At 54.0% G+C, this 19,543-nt stretch overlaps 2 protein-coding genes across 2 annotated transcripts; both read left to right on the top strand.

The window, feature by feature from the left end:
* The first annotated feature begins 932 nt into the window (after nt 1-932).
* On the top strand, nt 933-5,197 carry LOC102457806 (lens fiber membrane intrinsic protein-like). Its single transcript, XM_089772556.1, has 4 exons — nt 933-1,115; nt 1,982-2,131; nt 3,816-3,950; nt 4,474-5,197. The coding sequence occupies exons 1-4, from the start codon at nt 941-943 to the stop codon at nt 4,533-4,535; spliced, it is 522 nt and encodes a 173-aa protein (XP_089628682.1). The 5' UTR covers nt 933-940; the 3' UTR covers nt 4,536-5,197.
* Nucleotides 5,198-7,993: 2,796 nt separating this feature from the next.
* Nucleotides 7,994-19,368, top strand: LOC106732479 (protein NKG7-like). Its single transcript, XM_075907919.2, has 6 exons — nt 7,994-8,100; nt 9,192-9,408; nt 9,580-9,726; nt 9,934-10,062; nt 10,161-10,375; nt 18,110-19,368. Exons 2-5 carry the CDS (start codon nt 9,234-9,236, stop codon nt 10,193-10,195), a joined length of 486 nt encoding a protein of 161 aa, XP_075764034.2. The 5' UTR covers nt 7,994-8,100; nt 9,192-9,233; the 3' UTR covers nt 10,196-10,375; nt 18,110-19,368.
* The last annotated feature ends 175 nt before the right edge of the window (nt 19,369-19,543 follow it).

Below are 19,543 nucleotides of genomic sequence, written 5' to 3'. Positions count from 1 at the left end.
CAGCACCGAGAACTGATGCTGCCCATCACCCTGGGCTTTGTGGCGGGGGGCTCGGTCAGTCCCGGGTTTTCAGTTCAATCCGCCTGGAGAAACAGCCTCGGCGCTCTGGCGAGCTGAACGGGGTGTGTTCCTGTGTGAACCGCCAGCTCCCTGCGCTGTCCAGGGAGGCCCCTGTCCGGCCACTCCAGGCGCTCAATGGAACTGCCCGAGTCATCAGGTTGCATTGAGCCTCCAGGGTAGGATTGCTGGGCCTGCAGATCCTGGCCTTCTGGAACCACCTGCCCCTGCTGTGGGTGCCCCAGCTCCCTCCCCCCGTCCTGGGCCTGAAGGGATTTGCCACCCTCTGCAAAATTGCTGCCAGCGACTGGGAGAGCAGAGGGCTGACTCCTCTGGGCTGTGCGGAGCAGAGCGCCGGGCGCTGGGGTCGGCACAGGTAGGGGCACCAACTGGGGGAGGGCTCAGGGACACATCCTGGGGTTTCCCCTCTGTCCTGCACATGCAGAGAGCTGGGAACAGACACACACGCCCCAGTGATGCCCCCTCCCCCCCACTCCATTAAGACACAGCCACGCATGCACACTGGCCCGGAGAAACCCCCCGCCACACATGTGCATTGCTACATTGTGATGGTCCCTGTCCAGCTGCTCTCCTCCCAGTCCTCCTGGCTCCAGCGCCCCTGCTCTAACCACTAGACCCCACTCCCCTCCCGGAGCTGGGAATAAAACCCAGGGCTCCTGGCTCCCAGCCCCCCTGCTCTGATCACTAGACACCACTCCCCTCCCGGAGCTGGGAATAAAACCCAGGGCTCCTGGCTCCCAGCCCCCCCTGCTCTGACCACTAGACCCCACTCCCCTCCCTGATCTGGGGGCAGAACCCAGGTGTTCTGCTTGCAGCCCCCACCCCAACTCTAACTTGTGTGCTGTCTGCAGGCTCAGGCAGGATGTACAGCTTCATGGCAGGGGGGCTTTTCTGTGCCTCTGTGGGGAACATCCTGCTGGTGGTTTGCACGGCCACTGACTACTGGGTGCAGTACCGGCTCCAGGGGGGCCTGGCCCACCAGGGCCTGTGGCGTTACTGTCTGGCGGGCAAGTGTTACATGCAGACCGAGAACATTGGTAAGGACCACTAGGGGGCGCTGTGTGGCAGGGAGCGGGGTCGGACATTAAGGGCTGGCCCTGTTATCCTAGCACAGCACTAGGGGGCGCTGTGTGGCAGGGAGCGGGGTCGGACATTAAGGGGTGGCCCTGTTATCCTAGCACAGCACTAGGGGGCGCAGTGTGGCAGGGAGTGGGGTCGGACATTAAGGGGTGGCCCTGTTATCCTAGCACAGCACTAGGGGGCACTGTGTGGCAGGGAGCGGGGTGGCGGGGGGCTCTCAGACATTAGGGGCTGGCCCCATTACCGTAGCATGGCACTAGGGGGCGCTGTGCGGCAGGAAGCAGGTGAGGGGCTCTCCCTGGCAGGCAGGGCTGGTTACGATGCCCCAGGGCAGCACTAGGGGGCGCTTTAGCCTGTGCTAAAGAGGCAGGGCTTGAACCCGGGCATCTGGGCCAAGCTGCCGCAGGGGGGATTCCATTCAGCTTCACTACATCCTCCCTGGAGCTGCCATTTCCCTTCACTGCCTCTCTTACGTTGTACTGCATCACGTTCAATGGAACAGCCCCCTGCCCCACCCCAGAGGCGGCTGCATGTAAGCCCCAGGAGAGCCGTCCCTGGGCGGCTGTTCCCCAGCTGCCCTGCCCCAAGGTGGCTGTGTCTTCATCCTGGGCAAACCAACCCTGTGCTGTGTTATGTGTGGCTGTTCCCCAGCTCTCCCGCCCCAGAGGCAGCTGCACCTCTGTGCCAGGAGAGGCAGCCCTGTGCAGCATTATGTGCTGCTGTTCCCAGCTGCTCTGCCCAGAGGTGGCTGCATCTTCATGCCGGGCAAGCCACCCGCCTCCAAACAGGAGCGGTTCTGAGTGTTTCCTCCCTGCTGCGCTAGCCTACTGGAACGCCACCCGGGCCTTCATGATTCTCTCCGCCCTGTCCTGCTTCGCTGGCATCATCACGGGCATCTTGTCCTTCGCCCACCCATCCACCTTCGAGAGATATAACCGGTCCTTCGCTGCCGGGATAATGTTCTTCGTCTCCAGTAAGTGTCTCCCCACGGCCGTGGGGCCCCCGCTGGTCACCACGACACAAGCCAAGCAGTGGGGTCTAGTGGTTAGAGGGGGCTGGGAGCCAGGACGCTTGGATTGTACCACGGCTCTGGTAGGGGAGTAGGGTCTAGGACCGGGCTGGGGAACCTGAGGGCCGGATGCAGCCCTCTCTTGCCTGGCTTCCCTCCCCCCAGCATTGGGGAGCCTGCGCTGGTGCTCCAGCCCCCCTGCCACCCCCACGCCAGTACTGGAGTGCCCCAAATCTAGGCTGGGCCCCCCTAGTCTCAGAAGGGCCACGTCAGGGAGGGTTTGGGGTTTTTTTTGGCTTCTCACTTGTGTGCGGCCCCCGACTGATTTTTCAGCCTGGGGTTAGGGGTAGAGCAGGACGGGCTGGGAGCCAAGATGTCTGGGTTCTACCCCAGCTTTGGGAGGGGAGTGGGGTCTACTGGTTGGGGGGGAGGGGGCTGGGAACCAGAACTCCTGGGTTCTTCCCTCAGCTCTGGGAGGGGAGCGGGGTCTAGTGGTTAGAGGGAGGACTGGGTTCTCCCCCTGGCTCTGGGAGGGAAGTGGGGTCTAGTGGTTAGAGGGAGGACTGGGTTCTCCCCCTGGCTCTGGGAGGGGAGCGGGGTCTAGTGGTTAGAGGGAGGACTGGGTTCTCCCCCTGGCTCTGGGAGGGAAGTGGGGTCTAGTGGTTAGAGGGGAGGGGGGACTGGGTTCTCCCCCCGGCTCTGGGAGGGGAGCGGGGTTTAGTGGTTAGAGGGAGGACTGGGTTCTCCCCCCAGCTCTGGGAGGGGAGCGGGGTCTAGTGGTTAGAGGGGGGACTGGGTTCCCCCCCCGGCTCTGGGAGGGGAGCGGGGTCTAGTGGTTAGAGGGGGGACTGGGTTCTCCCCCTGGCTCTGGGAGGGAAGTGGGGTCTAGTGGTTAGAGGGGAGGGGGGACTGGGTTCTCCCCTCAGCTCTGGGAGGGGAGTGGGGTCTAGTGGTTAGAGGGGGGGGGACTGGGTTCTCCCCCCGGCTCTGGGAGGGGAGCGGGGTCTAGTGGTTAGAGGGGATGGGGGACTGGGTTCTCCCCTCAGCTCTGGGAGGGAAGTGGGGTCTAGTGGTTAGAGGGAGGACTGGGTTCTCCCCCAGCTCTGGGAGGGAAGTGGGGTCTAGTGGTTAGAGGGGGGACTGGGTTCTTCCCCCAGCTCTGGGAGGGAAGTGGGGTCTAGTGGTTAGAGGGGGGACTGGGTTCTCCCCCCGGCTCTGGGAGGGGAGCGGGGTCTAGTGGTTAGAGGGGGGACTGGGTTCTCCCCCCGGCTCTGGGAGGGGAGCGGGGTCTAGTGGTTAGAGGGGATGGGGGACTGGGTTCTCCCCTCAGCTCTGGGAGGGAAGTGGGGTCTAGTGGTTAGAGGGGGGACTGGGTTCTTCCCCCAGCTCTGGGAGGGAAGTGGGGTCTAGTGGTTAGAGGGAGGACTGGGTTCTCCCCCCAGCTCTGGGAGGGAAGTGGGGTCTAGTGGTTAGAGGGGGGACTGGGTTCTCCCCCCAGCTCTGGGAGGGAAGTGGGGTCTAGTGGTTAGAGGGAGGACTGGGTTCTCCCCCCGGCTCTGGGAGGGTTGCGGGGTCTAGTTACACTGCAGACGCCTGTAGCGGGTTCTTCGGCCCCTTGTCCTGCCATCAGTCTCTGTCCCCTCCCCAGCGCTGTTTGTGCTCCTGGCCATGGCCATCTACACCGGAGTCACCGTCAACTTCCTGGGCAAGCGGTTCGGCGACTGGCGCTTCTCGTGGTCTTACATCCTGGGCTGGGTGGCCCTGCTCATGGCCTTCTTCGCAGGTATGGCCCTGCCCCGGGGTGCCAGCCCAGCCCTGGGGAGAGGGGTCTGCCAGCGGGGTCTGCCCCTGGGGGTGCAATCCTGTGATGCAGTTCCTTGTTTCACATTCCCTGCCCGGGACTGCCCTGGCTCTAATCACGAGCTAGAGTCAGGGAGAGAACCCAGGAGTCCTGGTTCCCAGTCCCCCTCCCCCGCTCTAACCACTGGTCTCCCCTCCCCTCCCCGAGCCAGGGAAGGAACCCAGGAGTCCTGGTTCCCAGTCCCCCTCCCCCCGCTCTAACCACTGGTCTCCCCTCCCCTCCCCGAGCCAGGGAAGGAACCCAGGAGTCCTGGTTCCCAGTCCCCCTCCCCCCGCTCTAACCACTGGTCTCCCCTCCCCTCCCCGAGCCAGGGAGGGAACCCAGGAGTCCTGGCTTCCAGTCCCCCCTGCTCTAACCACTAGCCTCCCCTCCTGTCCCCGCACTGGGGATGGAAGCCAGGAGTCCTGACCTCTCGGCACTATTAACCCCTCTCTCCTACCCTCAGGGATCTTTTACATGTGTGCGTATCGGATGCACGGATGCCAGCGTGTGGCCGAGACGCGCTAAATCCTCGGTTCTGCCGCCGCCGTGAATCGCAGACACCGCGGGGCGAGAAATCGCCCGCCCCTGGCTCTCCAGCAAGGCCCTTCATTCCTTTCATTGCCCTCCCCCCCCCCCCGCCCTGCTTCCAGGCAGGTGAGAGATCTGGCTTCTAAATCGCCCACGGCTGCTATTCCCCCTATGGTGCTTGGCGCAGGACGCACCCAGAGCCAGCCTCCTGTCCCGAAGAGCTTTCAAATCAAATCCGGCAAACATCACTCCACATTAGACAGCCTGGGGGAAACCGAGGCACGGCCAAATGGGATGCCCTGCCCAGTGGCACATGCTGGGCCTTGGAACCCAGGTGTCCTGAGCTCCCATTGGGACTGTGCTTCCCCTAGACCTGGATTTAAAATCTCAAGCCTCTGTACTTGTGCTGTAGCTTCGACTGATGAGCAGATGCATTAAACTGGCCCCAGAAGTGACCACTGCTGAGAAATTTCTATCTCCACCCCCCCCCCCCCCCCCCGAGTAGCGTTGGCCAAGGCAAATCTAGCAGCTCGAATGGAAGTTTCAAAATGTTGTGTCTTCGCCCAGGGAGCCCCAACTTCTACCTTTAACAACCTTGTAGGCATCGAATTTCCCTGCTTTTCCTGGTCTTTGTCTAAACGAAAAAGAATAAAGGTCCTTACGGCAGTTTGTCTCTTTGTTGATTTCTAGCCCCAAAATCGCTTGGTGCTCTTTTGCTGCAAACCCTAACGGAGTCGTAAACCATGTGGCGTGTTTGTAGGTGGAGCCTCTGATATCCCAACACTAGATCTTAAACAACAACAAAAAATAATTCCCTAGTTCTTTTGGTCGAAAATGCTGGACACTGGTATCAAACTGCTTGAAATATTTAGAATGAAATTATTATTTTTTATTTTCGTAGCATCTAACAGCTCCAGTTAGGGACACACATATGCTCACATCATGTTTTCCTTTCTTTGAAACACGTTTTTAAGACAACGACACGGTTTCAGACACCAGCGTGGTCTTCCTTACGGTGCCTAAATTGTCATACCCATCTTTTATTTTTCAGATAGGCATTTCCTTGCGGCGGAACAAAGCTGTCTCAAAAGACTTGAGATGCATTAAACAATTTGAAATATTTCAACAGTTTGAAATCCTCACAAACCTTGAATTGCTCTGACTTTAAAAAAAAAAAAAAAGTAATCTATGTAGCCATCAACATTTTTCACAGGAACGTGTGGCTTTCGATGGGAAAAGTCAAATAATTTTCATTTCACAGAAGATTCAGAATATGACTTAACATTGCGTAACATTTGTAAGACGCCTCAAATATTTTAAATAGAGAGGCAGGGTAAACATTTTAAACAAGCATTGAAGCTTGCATTGATATGATATGGAGCAGTGTTTCTCAACCTTTTTTTATAAAGTGCCCCTTAAAAAAAAAATACCCCCAGTACCTGCAGTTTTCAGACTCACACATTTTTTTTCTACTGTTGCAACACATTTGTTTAAACCACTTAATCGTAGCCGGGCGGGTGGTGACATTTTTGGGTGTAAAAAGTACAAAAATAATAAAACGCTGTAAAACTTAAAACAAAAATTCAGTTTCCAAATTTCAGTTATGTGGATGTACTCCCCAGACTTCTCTCAAGTACCCCTAAGGGTACTTGTACCGGTTGAGAAACACTGATACAGAGGATATTGATGATGTTGGCTATTTTAATAGATTATTGAAAGCCAGAAGCAAACAAACAGAAACATTCGGAGGGTCCCAGACAGACAGAAGCGAAGAGTGAGGGGGGATTTGGTAGCAGCCTTCAAATCCCTGAAGGGGATGGTTTGATGTAATAACATGATCTTGGTAACTAATTGATCATTCATTATAGGTCAATGGAGGGATGATAGGAGTTACTATAGAGAACTTTCTGGGTGTCTGCCTGGTAAGTCTTGCCCACATGCTCAGGGTTTAGCTGATCGCCATATTTGGGGTCGGGAAGGAATTTTCCTCCAGGGTAGATTGGCAGAGGCCCTGGAGGTTTTTCGCCTTCCTCTGTAGCATGGGGCACAGATCACAGCTGGAGGATTCTCTGCATCTTGGGGTCTTCAAAGTATTTGAAGGCTTCAATATCTGAGCTATAGGAGAGAGGATTATTCTGAGAGGGGTGGGTGAGATTCTGTGGCCTGCACTGTGCAGGGGGTCAGACTAGATGATCAGAATGGTCCCTTCTGACCTTAACGTCTATGAGTCTATGGAGAGGCTGTTCTCAGGGGTGGCAGGTGGCAGAACAAGGAGCAATGGGCTCAGGTTGCAGTGGGGGAGGTCTAGGTTGGAGATTAGGACAAATGATTTCCTAATATCCAACCCAGACCTCCCCCACTGCAACCTGAGATCACTGCGGGTGGGAAGCCCTGGGCTGGGTTCCCTGGGGAGGGGTGGAATCTCCATCCCTAGGGGTGTTTAAGTCCCGGCTGGACAAAGCCCTGGCTGGGATGTTTGAGTCCGGTTGGTCCTGCTCTGGGCAGGGGGCTGCTCTCGATGCTTCTTGAGGTCTCTGCCGCCCCGGGATTTCATGGCTCCATGAGCTGTCTCAACAACGGGGGAGCGAGAGAAGCCCCTTGCAAAGGCCCGTCCCTGGCTAGACCTCGGCTGTGGGCCCCGGGGCCGGTGGCTTCCCCGGTGCCTGCAGGGAACTGTGTTGTGGGAGCGCCAAGGGACTCGCCAATGCAGGGGAGAGTGTGTGTGTTCCTGCTGCCCCCTGCTGGTGGGGACAAGCCCTCCTGGGTGTGTTCTGCACCCCCTGCTGGAGGGGCTGTGTGTGTGTGTCTGTCTGTCCGTCCCCAGGCTCCCACAGACCTGAGCAAGGACTCTTCCACCTTCCTCTTATTACTCCAGAAAAAAAAATGGCAACCCCCTCCCCCGTTCCTGAGATTAAAGGGCCTGTTCTCAGAGCTGCCTGTCTGGTGAGGGATCCCCCAGCCCCACACCACCCTCAAGTGTGCAACAATGGGCACCTGGGTTCTCTTCTGGCTCTGGGAGGGGAGTGGGGACTAGTGGTCAGAGCAGAGGGGTTTACGCCTGGGTTCTCTCCTGGCTCTGGGAGGGGAGTGGGGACTAGTGGTCAGAGCAGAGGTGTTTACGCCTGGGTTCTCTCCTGGCTCTGGGAGGGGAGTGGGGACTAGTGGTCAGAGCAGAGGGGTTTACGCCTGGGTTCTCTCCTGGCTCTGGGAGGGGAGTGGGGACTAGTGGTCAGAGCAGAAGGGTTTACGCCTGGGTTCTCTCCTGGCTCTGGGAGGGGAGTGGAGGCAGGAGCCTTGGGGAGGGTCTGGACCCTGGGTTCTCTCGCTGGGGTTCCCCTCATGAAGCAGGCTGGGGCAGATGGGAGCAGCCGAGGGCGCTGGCCGGGGGTGGGGCACTCGCGGGCTGCGGGAGGAAGTGGCAAAGAGGATGTGGGGATGGTGCAATGGGCCCTGACTGTATCCCTGCCCCTCCCAGGAAGCTGCCTGGGAACAAGAGGCCTCCGGGGGGGAGCAGCGGGACCAGGCCAGGCTGGCGTAGCCCTGCGAGGGAGCAGGCAGAGAGGTGAGGAGGGCACTCGGGGGGGGGGGGGGGGAAGGGCGGTGGGAAGGGGGGTCAGTTAGAGAGAGACCCTGGACAGCATGGAGTGCCTGGGCCACCCGAGTGTCCGTCTGGCCCCACAGCCCCAGCCTGCCCCACCCCCCACACGTAGCCACCTTCCGTCCGTCCCTCCATCCATCCATCTGTCCCATCACACTCTGCCCTGTCTGTCCAGCCAGCCCCATGCCCCACATGTAGCCACCCTCCCCCCACACAGAGCCACCCCCCGTCTGTCCATCCGTCCCATCACACACAGCTCCGTCTGTCCAGCCAGCCCCAAACCTCCCGGCTTCCTCCCCTCCCCCAGCCAACAGAGCATCCCCCACCTCCCATAAGAGCCCTCAACAGCAGGGGTCTTTTGGGGACCCTCCCTCCTCGTCCCATCCCAATCCACAACCCACCCCCTTTCTCCTCACAACCTGCCCCATCCCTCCCCACACATCCCACCCACCCCCTCCCTCTTCACAGCCTGCCTCCTGCCTCCCCACACATCCCACCCCCTTTCTCCTCACAACCTGCCCCATCCCTCCACACACATCCCACCCACCCCCTCCCTCTTCACAGCCTGCCTCCTGCCTCCCCACACATCCCACCCCCTTTCTCCTCACAACCTGCCCCATCCCTTCCCACACATCCCACCCCCTTTCTCCTCACAACCTGCCCCATCCCTCCCCACACATCCCACCCCCACCCCCTCCCTCCTCCCCACCCTCCCACCCCCTCCCTCCTCCGCCTGCCTCCTGCCTCCCCACACGTCCCACCCCCCCACTCCTGCCTCACAGCCTGCCCCCTCCCTGCTTGCACGCCCAATGCTGTCCTTCCTCACATGCCCACCCCATCTGTACCCATTTGTGCCCATCGATAACCCTAACCCTGTCCCTCCCCACGCACCCCACTACACCCACCCTGTCCCCCCTTGCACACCCTTCCTTCCATACCCCACCCTCCTCACACAGCTCACCCCGTCCCTCCTCCCACGCCCCTCTCCCTCCCTGCATGCTCCCCCCAGCAGCTCTGGGCTGGGGATCCCTCTGACTCTCATTCCCCACCCCCAGGTGCACCCCGGATCCTAGCGCTGCCCCTAAACTCCCCCCACGATGCTGCCTCTTCAGATCCCCAGCGTTGCCCTGGCCCTGCTCAGCCTCCTGCTGCTGCTGGTGGCCCTGGGCTCCGAATACTGGCGGGTGGCCAGCACTGGCCCCCAGTCCTTCCATGAGGGGCTATGGAAGAGCTGTGTGGACTCAGTGTGTGAGCAAATTTCTTCAGCATCAGGTAAGGCTTCTGGGGATCCCACCGCTGCCACCAACCAGCACCATCGGGCAGTTCTATTCCTTGCTTTTGGAGGGGAGTGGGGGCTGGTAGATTGAGGGGGGCTGGGAGCCACGACTCCTGGGTCCCGTAACCAGTGCAATGTTGGTTATTTACCCCATTCCTTTGCTACAGACTCTTTAAAGGTCATCAGGGCATTCACGCTTCTGGCCGCGATCGCTGGGTGTCTCTCCTGCTTTGTTCTCCTCGCCTCATTCCTGCGCTCCCACCTCCGCTCTGTGCCCCTGGCCCTGCTCTCCTTCCTGGCCAGCTTCACGGCAGGTACGTCCCCGTCTCCCCTAGGAAACTCGTCTCTCAGGGAACTCACCCTTCCCACCCACAGCCAGCCAAGGGGAACTGAGTCCCGGCCTCCCCCCTCACAAATCCTGCTCGGGGCTCTGGCAGCTCCCCCTGGTGGCAGGTGGGGCAGGGCTGGGAGCTGCGTGTGGGCTGCACTAAGGGGGGTCTGTGCTGTTCCCTGTGCCCTAGGGTTCTGCGCCCTGGTGGCCATGGCGATGTACACTGGAGAGTTTTCTGAGGCTGTGAATGCCACCCAGTTCATCTTCGGCTGGTCCTTCGGCCTGGGCTGGGCCGCCTGCCCCCTCTTCCTCCTCGCCGGTGAGTGTCAGAAGGCAGCTGCCTCTGGGGTGGGGCGCAGGGTACCAGACGATGCTTCCATCGCTGCTTTCAGCTCATTTCTCTTTCTTCCCCCCCAGGTGTGGTGACGCTGGTTGCTCACCGATCCTCCTAGAGCCGAGCCTGGGCCCTGCGCTGCTCCTAGAGCCACGGGGCCGGACGGAGCCTGCAGAGTCCTGAGACTGATTCCAACAACCCCCCCCATGGGGGGAAGAGTGGGGACAGGCCCCACAGTGGGACCCCTCTATGTACCATGGAGAATAAAGATCCTGTTCGCAGAGACTCTTCTTGTCTGGTGAGTGATTCCCCCCCCCCCCCCTTGGTATCTCCAGACTCCCCTCAGATGTGCACCAAGGGACACCTGGGTTCTCCCGCTGGCTCTGGGAGGGTAGTGGGGACTGGTGGTTAGAGCGGGGGGGCAGGGAAAAGGATGTGGGGCCTTTCCCCTTCAGGGGGTGCCAGCTGTCATCCAGTGGGGCAGGGGGAATCTGGCTGGCTCAGGGGGGAGGAACAGCCTCCCCCTGCCTTGTTACCATAATTACAGATCCCTGCAGCTTTCCCCTCCTGACCCACGCATAGGGCCCATTGTTATCGTATTTACTCACATACATGTTCAGGCCTGATTCTAACCTGCCCATGGACAATGTCCAAAAAGGGCTGTTGCTACCTTATTGACTGGCATACAGAGGCCAACTCGCGTATAAGCCGCCCACCTGATACCAGTTGAAGGAGGGAGGTGACACTTATGGGGGATTTCCCTATTGTTTGCCTGTGGGAGCATGGCCTGTCCCGCAACTAACACTGCAGGCCACATGAGAACCCCCCACTCTTCCTGCCGGCTGATGACCAGGACCAGGGCTCCAGGGGCAGCACACAGAATGGGCCAGCAAGCCAACCCATCTTCTCCTCCCATCTTCCAGCAGCCAGCTGTTTAGGGTTGTCCCAGGCACCTACCCATGCTGGCCACGTGTGGCTGCTTCCAATCCTCCAGAAGCTTGCCATCCTTTTTTGAAGCCAGCTAGCAAGGAGTTCCATGGGTTAATGGTGTGTGTGTGTGTGTGTGTGTGTGTGAAATGTACTACTGTTAGTTCGCATTACACCTGCTGCCTGTTCATTTTGTCAGGTTGCCTCCAGTTCATGTTTTATGTGAAAAGGTAAATAATAGGGCTATTGATAAATTGCTGTTAACTCACATGGTTAACTCAAACTAATTGTGACTAAAGGAATTAATCACAGTTTTAATTGGACCATTAAACAATAGAATCCCAGTATTTCTGGCAGGGTTTTACATTTTTCAAATTCTGACTTTAGTTACAGCGCTCACTTTATATTATTATTTTTATTACAAATAAATGAACTGTAATAATTATAAAATAAATTGTATTTTTTCAGTTCACCTAACACGAGTACCACAGTGCAATCTCTTTAGCATAAATGTGTAATTTACAAATGTAGATTTTTTTTGTCATGTATCTGCATTCAACAACCAAACAATGTAAAACTTCAGAGACTACAAGTCCACTCAGTCCTACTTCTTGTTCAGCCAATTGGTCACACAAGCACATTTGTTTACACTGATGGGAGGGAAAGCTGCCTGCTTATTTACAGTGTCACCTGAAAGTAAGACCAGGGATTTGCATGGCTCGTTTGTAGCTGGCATTACAAGGGTATTTATGTGCTGGATACACTAAATATTCAAATGCACCAAAGAACATGCTTCCATATTGGTGACACTTGTTAAAAAAATACTATGCTAATTAGATTTGTGACTGAACTCCTAGAGGGAGAGCTGTGTGCCTCTCGTGCTGTGTTCTACCCACACTCTGCTGTATAATCTATGTTCTGTCCATCTCAGATGATCACCCAGCATATATCATTTGTTTTAAGAATGCTTTCACTGTAGATTTGACAAAATACAAAGAAATACCAATGTAAGATTTCCAAAGATAGCATAATGCCAGCCAGTGGAATTGAACCTGGGAACCCTGGAGCTTAGTGCATGAGCCTCCATCACTTGAGCTCTCAGCTCAGGCTGGAGAGCAAATTCGTTCTTTTGCTATGGCAGGGTATAAGTACACAGCAGCGTTATTTCAGACTAGCGCCTATTATTCTGTAATAACTATATGAGCGCCTACCTGGCTCGCCCGTTATTTTGAAATAATTTTGCAATACCGGGTGGCTTATTTTGGTGTTTGTAAACCTCATTCCACCAGGAATAACGCCTCTTCCATAATAGTGATTTTGGAATAGCGGTCACGTGGACACTCCACTGCGGCTATTTCGAAATAGCGCCTCCCCGAGGCCATTGAGAATAATTACTCCCCTTGCAGCTATTTCGAAATAGCGCCTCTCCGAGGCCATTGAGAATAATTACTCCCCTGTGCTTCCTGGGGCTATAAGTCGCGGTAGTGTGTCCACATTAGGGGAGCTGGCCACAGACTAATTTCTAGGTGTCCCTGTAATGTAGAAGTGCTATTTCGAAAGAAGCTGTTTCAAGTATTTCTTTCGGAGTAGTTTATTCTGAAATAAGCATGCAGTGTAGACATAGCCTGTGTGATTTATGTCCCACTACATGGGACAATGATCCACACCCAGAAGGCGTGGTCTAGACGGTGCTTGGTCCTGCCGTGAGGGCAGGGGACTGGACTCGATGACCTCTCGAGGTCCCTTCCAGGCCTAGGAATGTATGGGTGTGTCTAAACTACATGGCTCCGTCGACAGAGTCATGTAGATTAGGCTGATCGGCAGAGGGAAATCAAGCCGTGATTTAAATAATCGTGGCTTCATTTAAATTTAAATGGCTGCCGTGCTCTGCCGACCAGCTGATGATCAGCTGTTTGTCAGCAGATCGGGGCAGTCTGGACGCGCCACAGTTGACAACGAAGCCTTTGTCGACCGGAGCAGGTAAACCTGTTTTCACGAGGCATACCTGTGCCCGTCGACAAAGGCTTCCTTGTCGACTGCGGCGCATCCAAACTGCCCCGATCTGCCGACAAACAGATGATCATCAGTTGGTCGGCAGAGCACGGCAGCCATTTAAATTTAAATGAAGCCACGATTATTTAAATCACGGCTTGATTTCCCTCTGCCGATCAGCCTAATCTACATGACTCTGTCGATGGAGCCATGTAGTTTAGACACACCCTATGATTCCAAGCCTCTGGAGTGTCTTCAACCATCCAAGAGGGAGGAGGTGTGGAGCATGCTTTGAGATGTCTTAAAAGAGCAGGACTCCGATACAGAAACTACAGAACCTGAACCAGCAAATGCTGGTGGCATCTGACTCGGATGACGACAATGAACAAGGTCTCTGTTGTGACGTTATTGGATTGTAATCATAGAATTGGAAGGGACCCAGGAGAGGTCACCAAGTCCAGTCCCTTGCCTTCATAGCAGGACCAAACACCATAATGATTGGTAGATGTCTATCTAACCTGCTCTTAAATATCTCCAGAGATGGGGATTCCACAACCTCCCCAGGCAACTTATTCCCGTGTTTAACCACCCTGACAGGCAGGAAGTTTTTCCTAATGTCCAACCTAAACCTCCCTTGCTGAAATTTAACATACAAATCACTGTTATGTGTTAGCACCAAATCTTGGAAAAAGTGGGCCAAGTGAGGCATCTCTAGAAAATGTATGGTTCCCTGATTCCGTTGGTACTGTTCAGAGCTGTGTACCATTTTTGCAGCTGAAGTTATGAGTATTGGCTCTGTAAATAATTAAGAAAGGGATAGAAAATAAGACCCAGAATATCTTACTGCCCCTGTATAAAACGATGGTATGCCCACATCTTGAATACTGTGTACAGATGTGGTCTCCTCACCTCAAAAAAGTTATTTGGCCTTGGAAAGGGTTCAGAAAAGGGCAATTAAAATTATTAGGGGTTTAGGCATGGGTCCCATATGAAGAGAGGTGAAAGCGACTGGGACTTTTCAGTTTAGAAAAGAGGAGACTGAGGGGGGATATGATAAAGGTCTATAAAATAATAAGTAGTGTGGAGAGGGTGAATAAAGTTATGTATTAGTTCCCATAATAGAAGAACTAGAGGACATCAAATGAAATTAATGGGTAGCAGGTTTAAAACGAATAAAAGAAAGTTCTTCTTCACAACAGCGTGTAGTCAACCTGTGGAACTCCTTGCCAGAGGAGGCTGTGAAGGCGAGGACTATAACAGAGTTGAAAGAGAAGCTAGATAAATTCATGGAGGTTAGGTCCATAAAAGGCTATTAGCCAGGGGGTAGAAATGGTGTCACTGGCCTCTGTTTGTCAGAGGCTGAAGATGGATGGCACAAGACAAATCTCTTGATCATTGTCTTTGGTCCACCCCCTCTGGGGCACCTGGTGCTGGCCACTGTCGGCAGACAGGCTACTGGGCTAGATGGACCTTTGGTCTGACCCAGTATGGCTGTTCTTATGTTCTTAAATATATTTGAGATGTTTGCTTCCGGGAGATACCAAACTATTGTGAGGAGCCTATTAGTTAAGCGACTAGCAGCACTTGACTGACAATGCACCTCAAGTGGCACTGATCCACATCTGAGGAGATTTGCTGGGAACACTCAGAGCAGCATGGGAGCCAGGGCTGCTGCCTAAAAGGGACCAAGTCCTGCCTGGTCAGGTGATGTGCCCATGTGACAAACTCCATCTTGGGACAGAATTTCACATGGCGAGAGCAATGGGATTCCCTCCACATGGGTATGAAAAGGGCCCTGAAGGTTCCACCCTTTGTCTTCAGTCTGGATAATCCCCTCTGAAGGGTCTTTGCTGGGAACCGGAGCCTGAGAGGACGGATGACCCGGCCTAGCAGAGGGTGTGTTCCAAACACTTCTTTTAAGCCAGCAGATCGTTCCACCTCTGCTCCAAGCCTGCCCCAGGCACTTTGCAACCGGCGTGTGCGATTGGATTCCCTTCACAACTTTCTCACCTTTCCTTTCTTTCTTTTTATTAATAAACCTTTTTAGATTCTAAAAGATCAGCCCAGCCGGCTCTTTTGGGTAAGATCTGAGGGAGAATTTGACCAGAGAACGTGGTCGATCCTTGGGATTGGGAGAACCTGTTCGGATTTGGTGAGACTGGTTTTCATAACCTCTCACCTGTGTAAGGAGCGGTGCTGGTGCTGGCACTGGAAAGCTGGCGTGTCTAATGGGGTTGCTTGTGTGGTTTCTGGTTAGCCAGTGTGGCAAACAGAAGTGCTCTTTGGAAGGTTTGGTGCCATATAGGGAAGGACTCCAGCTTGGGCTGTAAGTAGCCCTATCTCTGAGCAATTTCCCTGATTTGACCCCTTTCAGTGGTGTCCCCAGAAACATCCTGTATTACATCCGCCTACTCTGCTATGGCTCGTTATCGAGCAGAACCCGTCATCGTCGTGCATGTGCCCTCAGGAATGGTGGCTGAAGCATGATGGGACATAAGGATCTTTAGCACATGTAGCCAGACAGAACCCCCCTTGCAACATCCATCTTGCTTGCCCTTCTGAGGTGCCTGGAGCACACAGGGCATAGAAAGCAATAAAATCAGCATAGTCTTTGAAGCCTTGACACAGGCCCGGATATGCTGGCTGCTGTGACCCTGGATGGCTGTAAACAGAGATACGCCAATTGTTGACCTGCTAGAGGCTGCGAAAACTGCCCTTGGCTAGCACTGATATTGATACGATCACACGATCGTTCTCGGGGCGGGAGAATCTCCCGCTGAGCAAAGAATATCCAGTACTTCCAATTTAGTTATCTCTCTTACAAGTGTAAATTAAGTTCACAACTCCCTTGTAAGAACTGGCATCACAAAGACGAACCAGCACCATTTGGCATCATAGATAAGAAAGAGAATGCGTGACCCCATGGGTGTAGAGATGGGTCCAGCAGTACACTCTCTCTGAGCGTCAATCTACCATCTACCTGCTGGTCGGGTTAGGTGATTGCCTCCTGAGGTCCACATGAGGACACCCAGGCTCGTATTCATTTTTCCCGGGGAATTGAGGGACCGAACCTGGCCTGACATGCTGGAATTGAGGGACGCAGAAGGGGGTACAAATTGTACCTGTATGTGTCCTTTCATTTTAGTGCATGCATAGAATAGAGCTCTTTAAAGGTTAAGCTGTCACTTGGTACCGTTACTTTCTATCTTCCTTTTGTTTTTCCTTTGTAACCATTTTAAGATCTGTATTGGCTAGCAGTTAAGAAATAGAGCAATAGCCACTGTAACCACATGCTTTAGAAACCTCTTTAATAAATCTGTAACTGTTTAAGCTTTAACCTGCTGTAACAGAACCAAACACAATTAAAAGAACTCCAGCCTGTCATAGGGGCAGAAGCAGGGAGAGCTGGGCATTTGGGTTCTGTCGCCTCTATGGGACAGACCCTTGGGGCATCCGTCAGCCTTCCTTAGGCCGCCTGCTGCGGAGGGATTTTGTGTCCTAGCAGTTGAAGACTCGGATGTATAACACACACAAACCACGCACTGCCCTGACCATCAGCTGACAGCACATCTGACAGGCATCTTGCAACATTGGCTACAAAAGTTTGACTGAGCAATTGACGGCACGAGAAGTAGGACTGAGTGGACTCGTCGACTCTAAAGTTTTACAGAGCTCTGATGTGATATGTGCCAGCAACACCCCTCTACCATGGATATTGGCCAAACCAGACAGTCTCTGTGACAAAGGATAAATGGATACAAATCGGACATCAGGAATGGTAACACAGAGAAACCCGCAGGGGAACATTTTAATCTATCTGGGCTCTCAGTCATGGACTTAAAAGTAGCCGTTCTTCTACTCATCTATCAGGGATGGTCTAGACAGTGCTGGGTCCTGCCATGAGGGCAGGGGACTGGACTCAATAACCTCTCAAGGTCCCTTCCCGTTCTAGTGTTTTATGATTCTATGAAAAGAATTTTGCCAGCCAATCACAGAGAGAGAGAAAACAAAATTGACCTTCATCTGCAAATCTGACACTGTTTCCCTGGGCTTGCACAAAGACATGAACTGGTTGTCACATTATAAAGCCAGCCTGCCCTACTTTTAACATTACAGTTTTACATCAAAAGCTAAATATGGGATACTTCTTGCCCACTAAATTAACCTCATTAACACCAACACTACTATTGACAGGCACCTAAAACAATTCTCTCTCTTCTCTATTATAAATAACTTGGTTTTTGATATTTGTACTCCAGCTCACGGAGGCTTTGCCGACGAAAGCTCATGATCCTATATATATTTGTGAGTCTCCAACGTGACGCAGGACTATTCATTGTTTTTAAAGTTACAGACAAACACAGCTTCCCCACTGAGCCTTTTTGATAGGATAACAAGTCTTGTGGCTAAGTAGGAAGTGGCGGATGTGGTATACCTAGACTTTAGTAAGGCATTTGATGCGGTCTCGCCTGACCCACTTACCAATAAACTAAGGAAATAAAACATACATGGGGCGACTCTAAGGTGGTTGCATAACTGGCTGGATAACCATTCTCAGAGAGAAGTTATTAATGGTTCACAGTCATGCTGGAAGGGCAGCACAAGTAGGATTCCGCCGGGGTCTGTTTTGGGACTAGTTCTGTCCAATATTTTCATCAACGACTTAGGGAATAGCACAAAGAATACGTTTATTAAGTTTGCAGACAATGCCAAGCTGGGAGGGGTTGTGAGTGCTTTGGAGGGCAGGGTCACAATTCTAAATGATGTAGACAAACTGGAGAAATGGTCTGAGTAAACAGGATGAAGTTTAATAAGGACGAATGCAAAGTGCTCCACTGAGGGAGGAACAACCCATGTCACAACTACCGAATGGGAAGTGACTGTCTCAGAAGGAAACTGCAGAAAGGGATCTAGGGGTCAGAGTGGCCCACAAGGGACACCTGAGTCAGCCGTGGGGCACGGTTGCGGGGAAAGCAAAGCTCAGTCTGGGCTGCGTTCACAGGAGCGTGGTGAGAGAGACACAAGAAGCGATGGGACGACCAGCAGCGACTGCTGAACTTTCATATGAGTCAGGCCACGTGTAGGGATCTTTGCGAATGGCTTTCCCCCGCAGGACCAGAGTGAGACCCACCCTCCGGGCCTGGCAATGAGACCTCCTGGGAAGATGGGCTTGTCTCCAGTGCTGTCCGAAGGTCCTGGCTTCGGATCTTGGCTTACCCGCTGACCATTCTTCTTCTCCTCTTCACCGCCTCACCATGGGTCCCCGCCAGGGTCCCATGCAGCAGCTCAGAGAAGTGGCATGTTTACGGTGAGGCTCCAGACTGTCCGTTTGCTTCCTTAGTCTTCTGCCTGAGCTCCTTTGTTTCTTCGCGGTGCTGCTGGGCATCCCTGGCGTACCCTTTCCCCACGGTGCCCTTTGCGATCTTGGCATCGGGATCAGCGTTGCTTTTGCTGCTCCGCAGCTCTGCAAGAACAGGGTCCCCTCCCCACACAGCTATCAGGTCCAGGATCTCCGCCATGCTCCCCGCTGGAGCTCGTCTGTGACCCTGGACATTCATGGCCAGGTAGGCTGCCTGCTCTGAGCTCTGCTGGCCATGCTGGCCACACAGGAAATGAAATTCACATATTCCCGGGGCTTTTCCTGTGCACCTCGAGAGCAGCGGAGCTGAAAGTCCTGGCCAGTCCGGTCACAGCAGAGCATTGTGGGATACCTCCTGGAAGCCAAGAATGTCGGCTTTCACAGCATCAGCATTACCCTAAAGTCGACCACGGAAGGTCTAATTTACCATGACGCCAAGTGAAATGGAGGGTACAGAAATTGACTTTAATGGCCCTTAACATCGATGGAGCAGGCTTGGTGGTGCTGCTTCATTTAGAAAATCAACCGAATCCAGTTAATTCCTAGTGTAGACCATGCCTGAGAGGGGACACGAGAGCAGCTTTCAAGTATCTAAAAGGGTGTTCCAAGGAGGAGTGAGAAAAATTGTTCCCCTTGGCCTCTGAGGACCGGACAAGCAGCAATGGGCTTCAACTGCAGCCTGGGAGGTTCAGGCTGGACATTAGGAAAAGCTTCCTGCCTGTCAGGGTGGTTAACACTGGAATAAATCACCAAGGGAGGTTGTGGAGTCTCCATCCCTGGAGATATTTAAGAGCAGGTTGGACAGACACCTGTCAGGGATGATCTAGACCAGCCATGGCCAATCAGCAGCTTGCGAGCTGCATGCCGCTCTTGCCCCCCAAAAGTGCGTCTTGTGAAGCCGCTCCTGCACCCCCCTCAAGCGGCTCCCCTCCAGCTTCTGCCCGGCCCCCACCTTCTCTGTGCTTACGGGGTCGGAGCTGCAGGCTTTTAAAAATGGCAACCAAGATGGCGGCCCTCTTAAAGGAACAGCCTCCTTTTTAAATTTTTTAAAAAATTTTTTGTTTTTGCTTGACAGTTCTGTTCTGCGGGGGGGGGGGGGATCTTTTTGTTTGGTGTTTGACAATTCTGGTGTAGCTCTTCGCATTTTTTCTGCTGCTGTTTTGGCTTTCTTTGTTAAATGGGTTGGCC

Source organism: Pelodiscus sinensis, chromosome 22 (assembly GCF_052426305.1).
Source record: "Pelodiscus sinensis isolate ZL-2025 chromosome 22, ASM5242630v1, whole genome shotgun sequence".
Classification (NCBI taxonomy): Eukaryota; Metazoa; Chordata; order Testudines; family Trionychidae; genus Pelodiscus; species Pelodiscus sinensis.
This window is presented reverse-complemented; position numbering and strand designations above follow the sequence as displayed.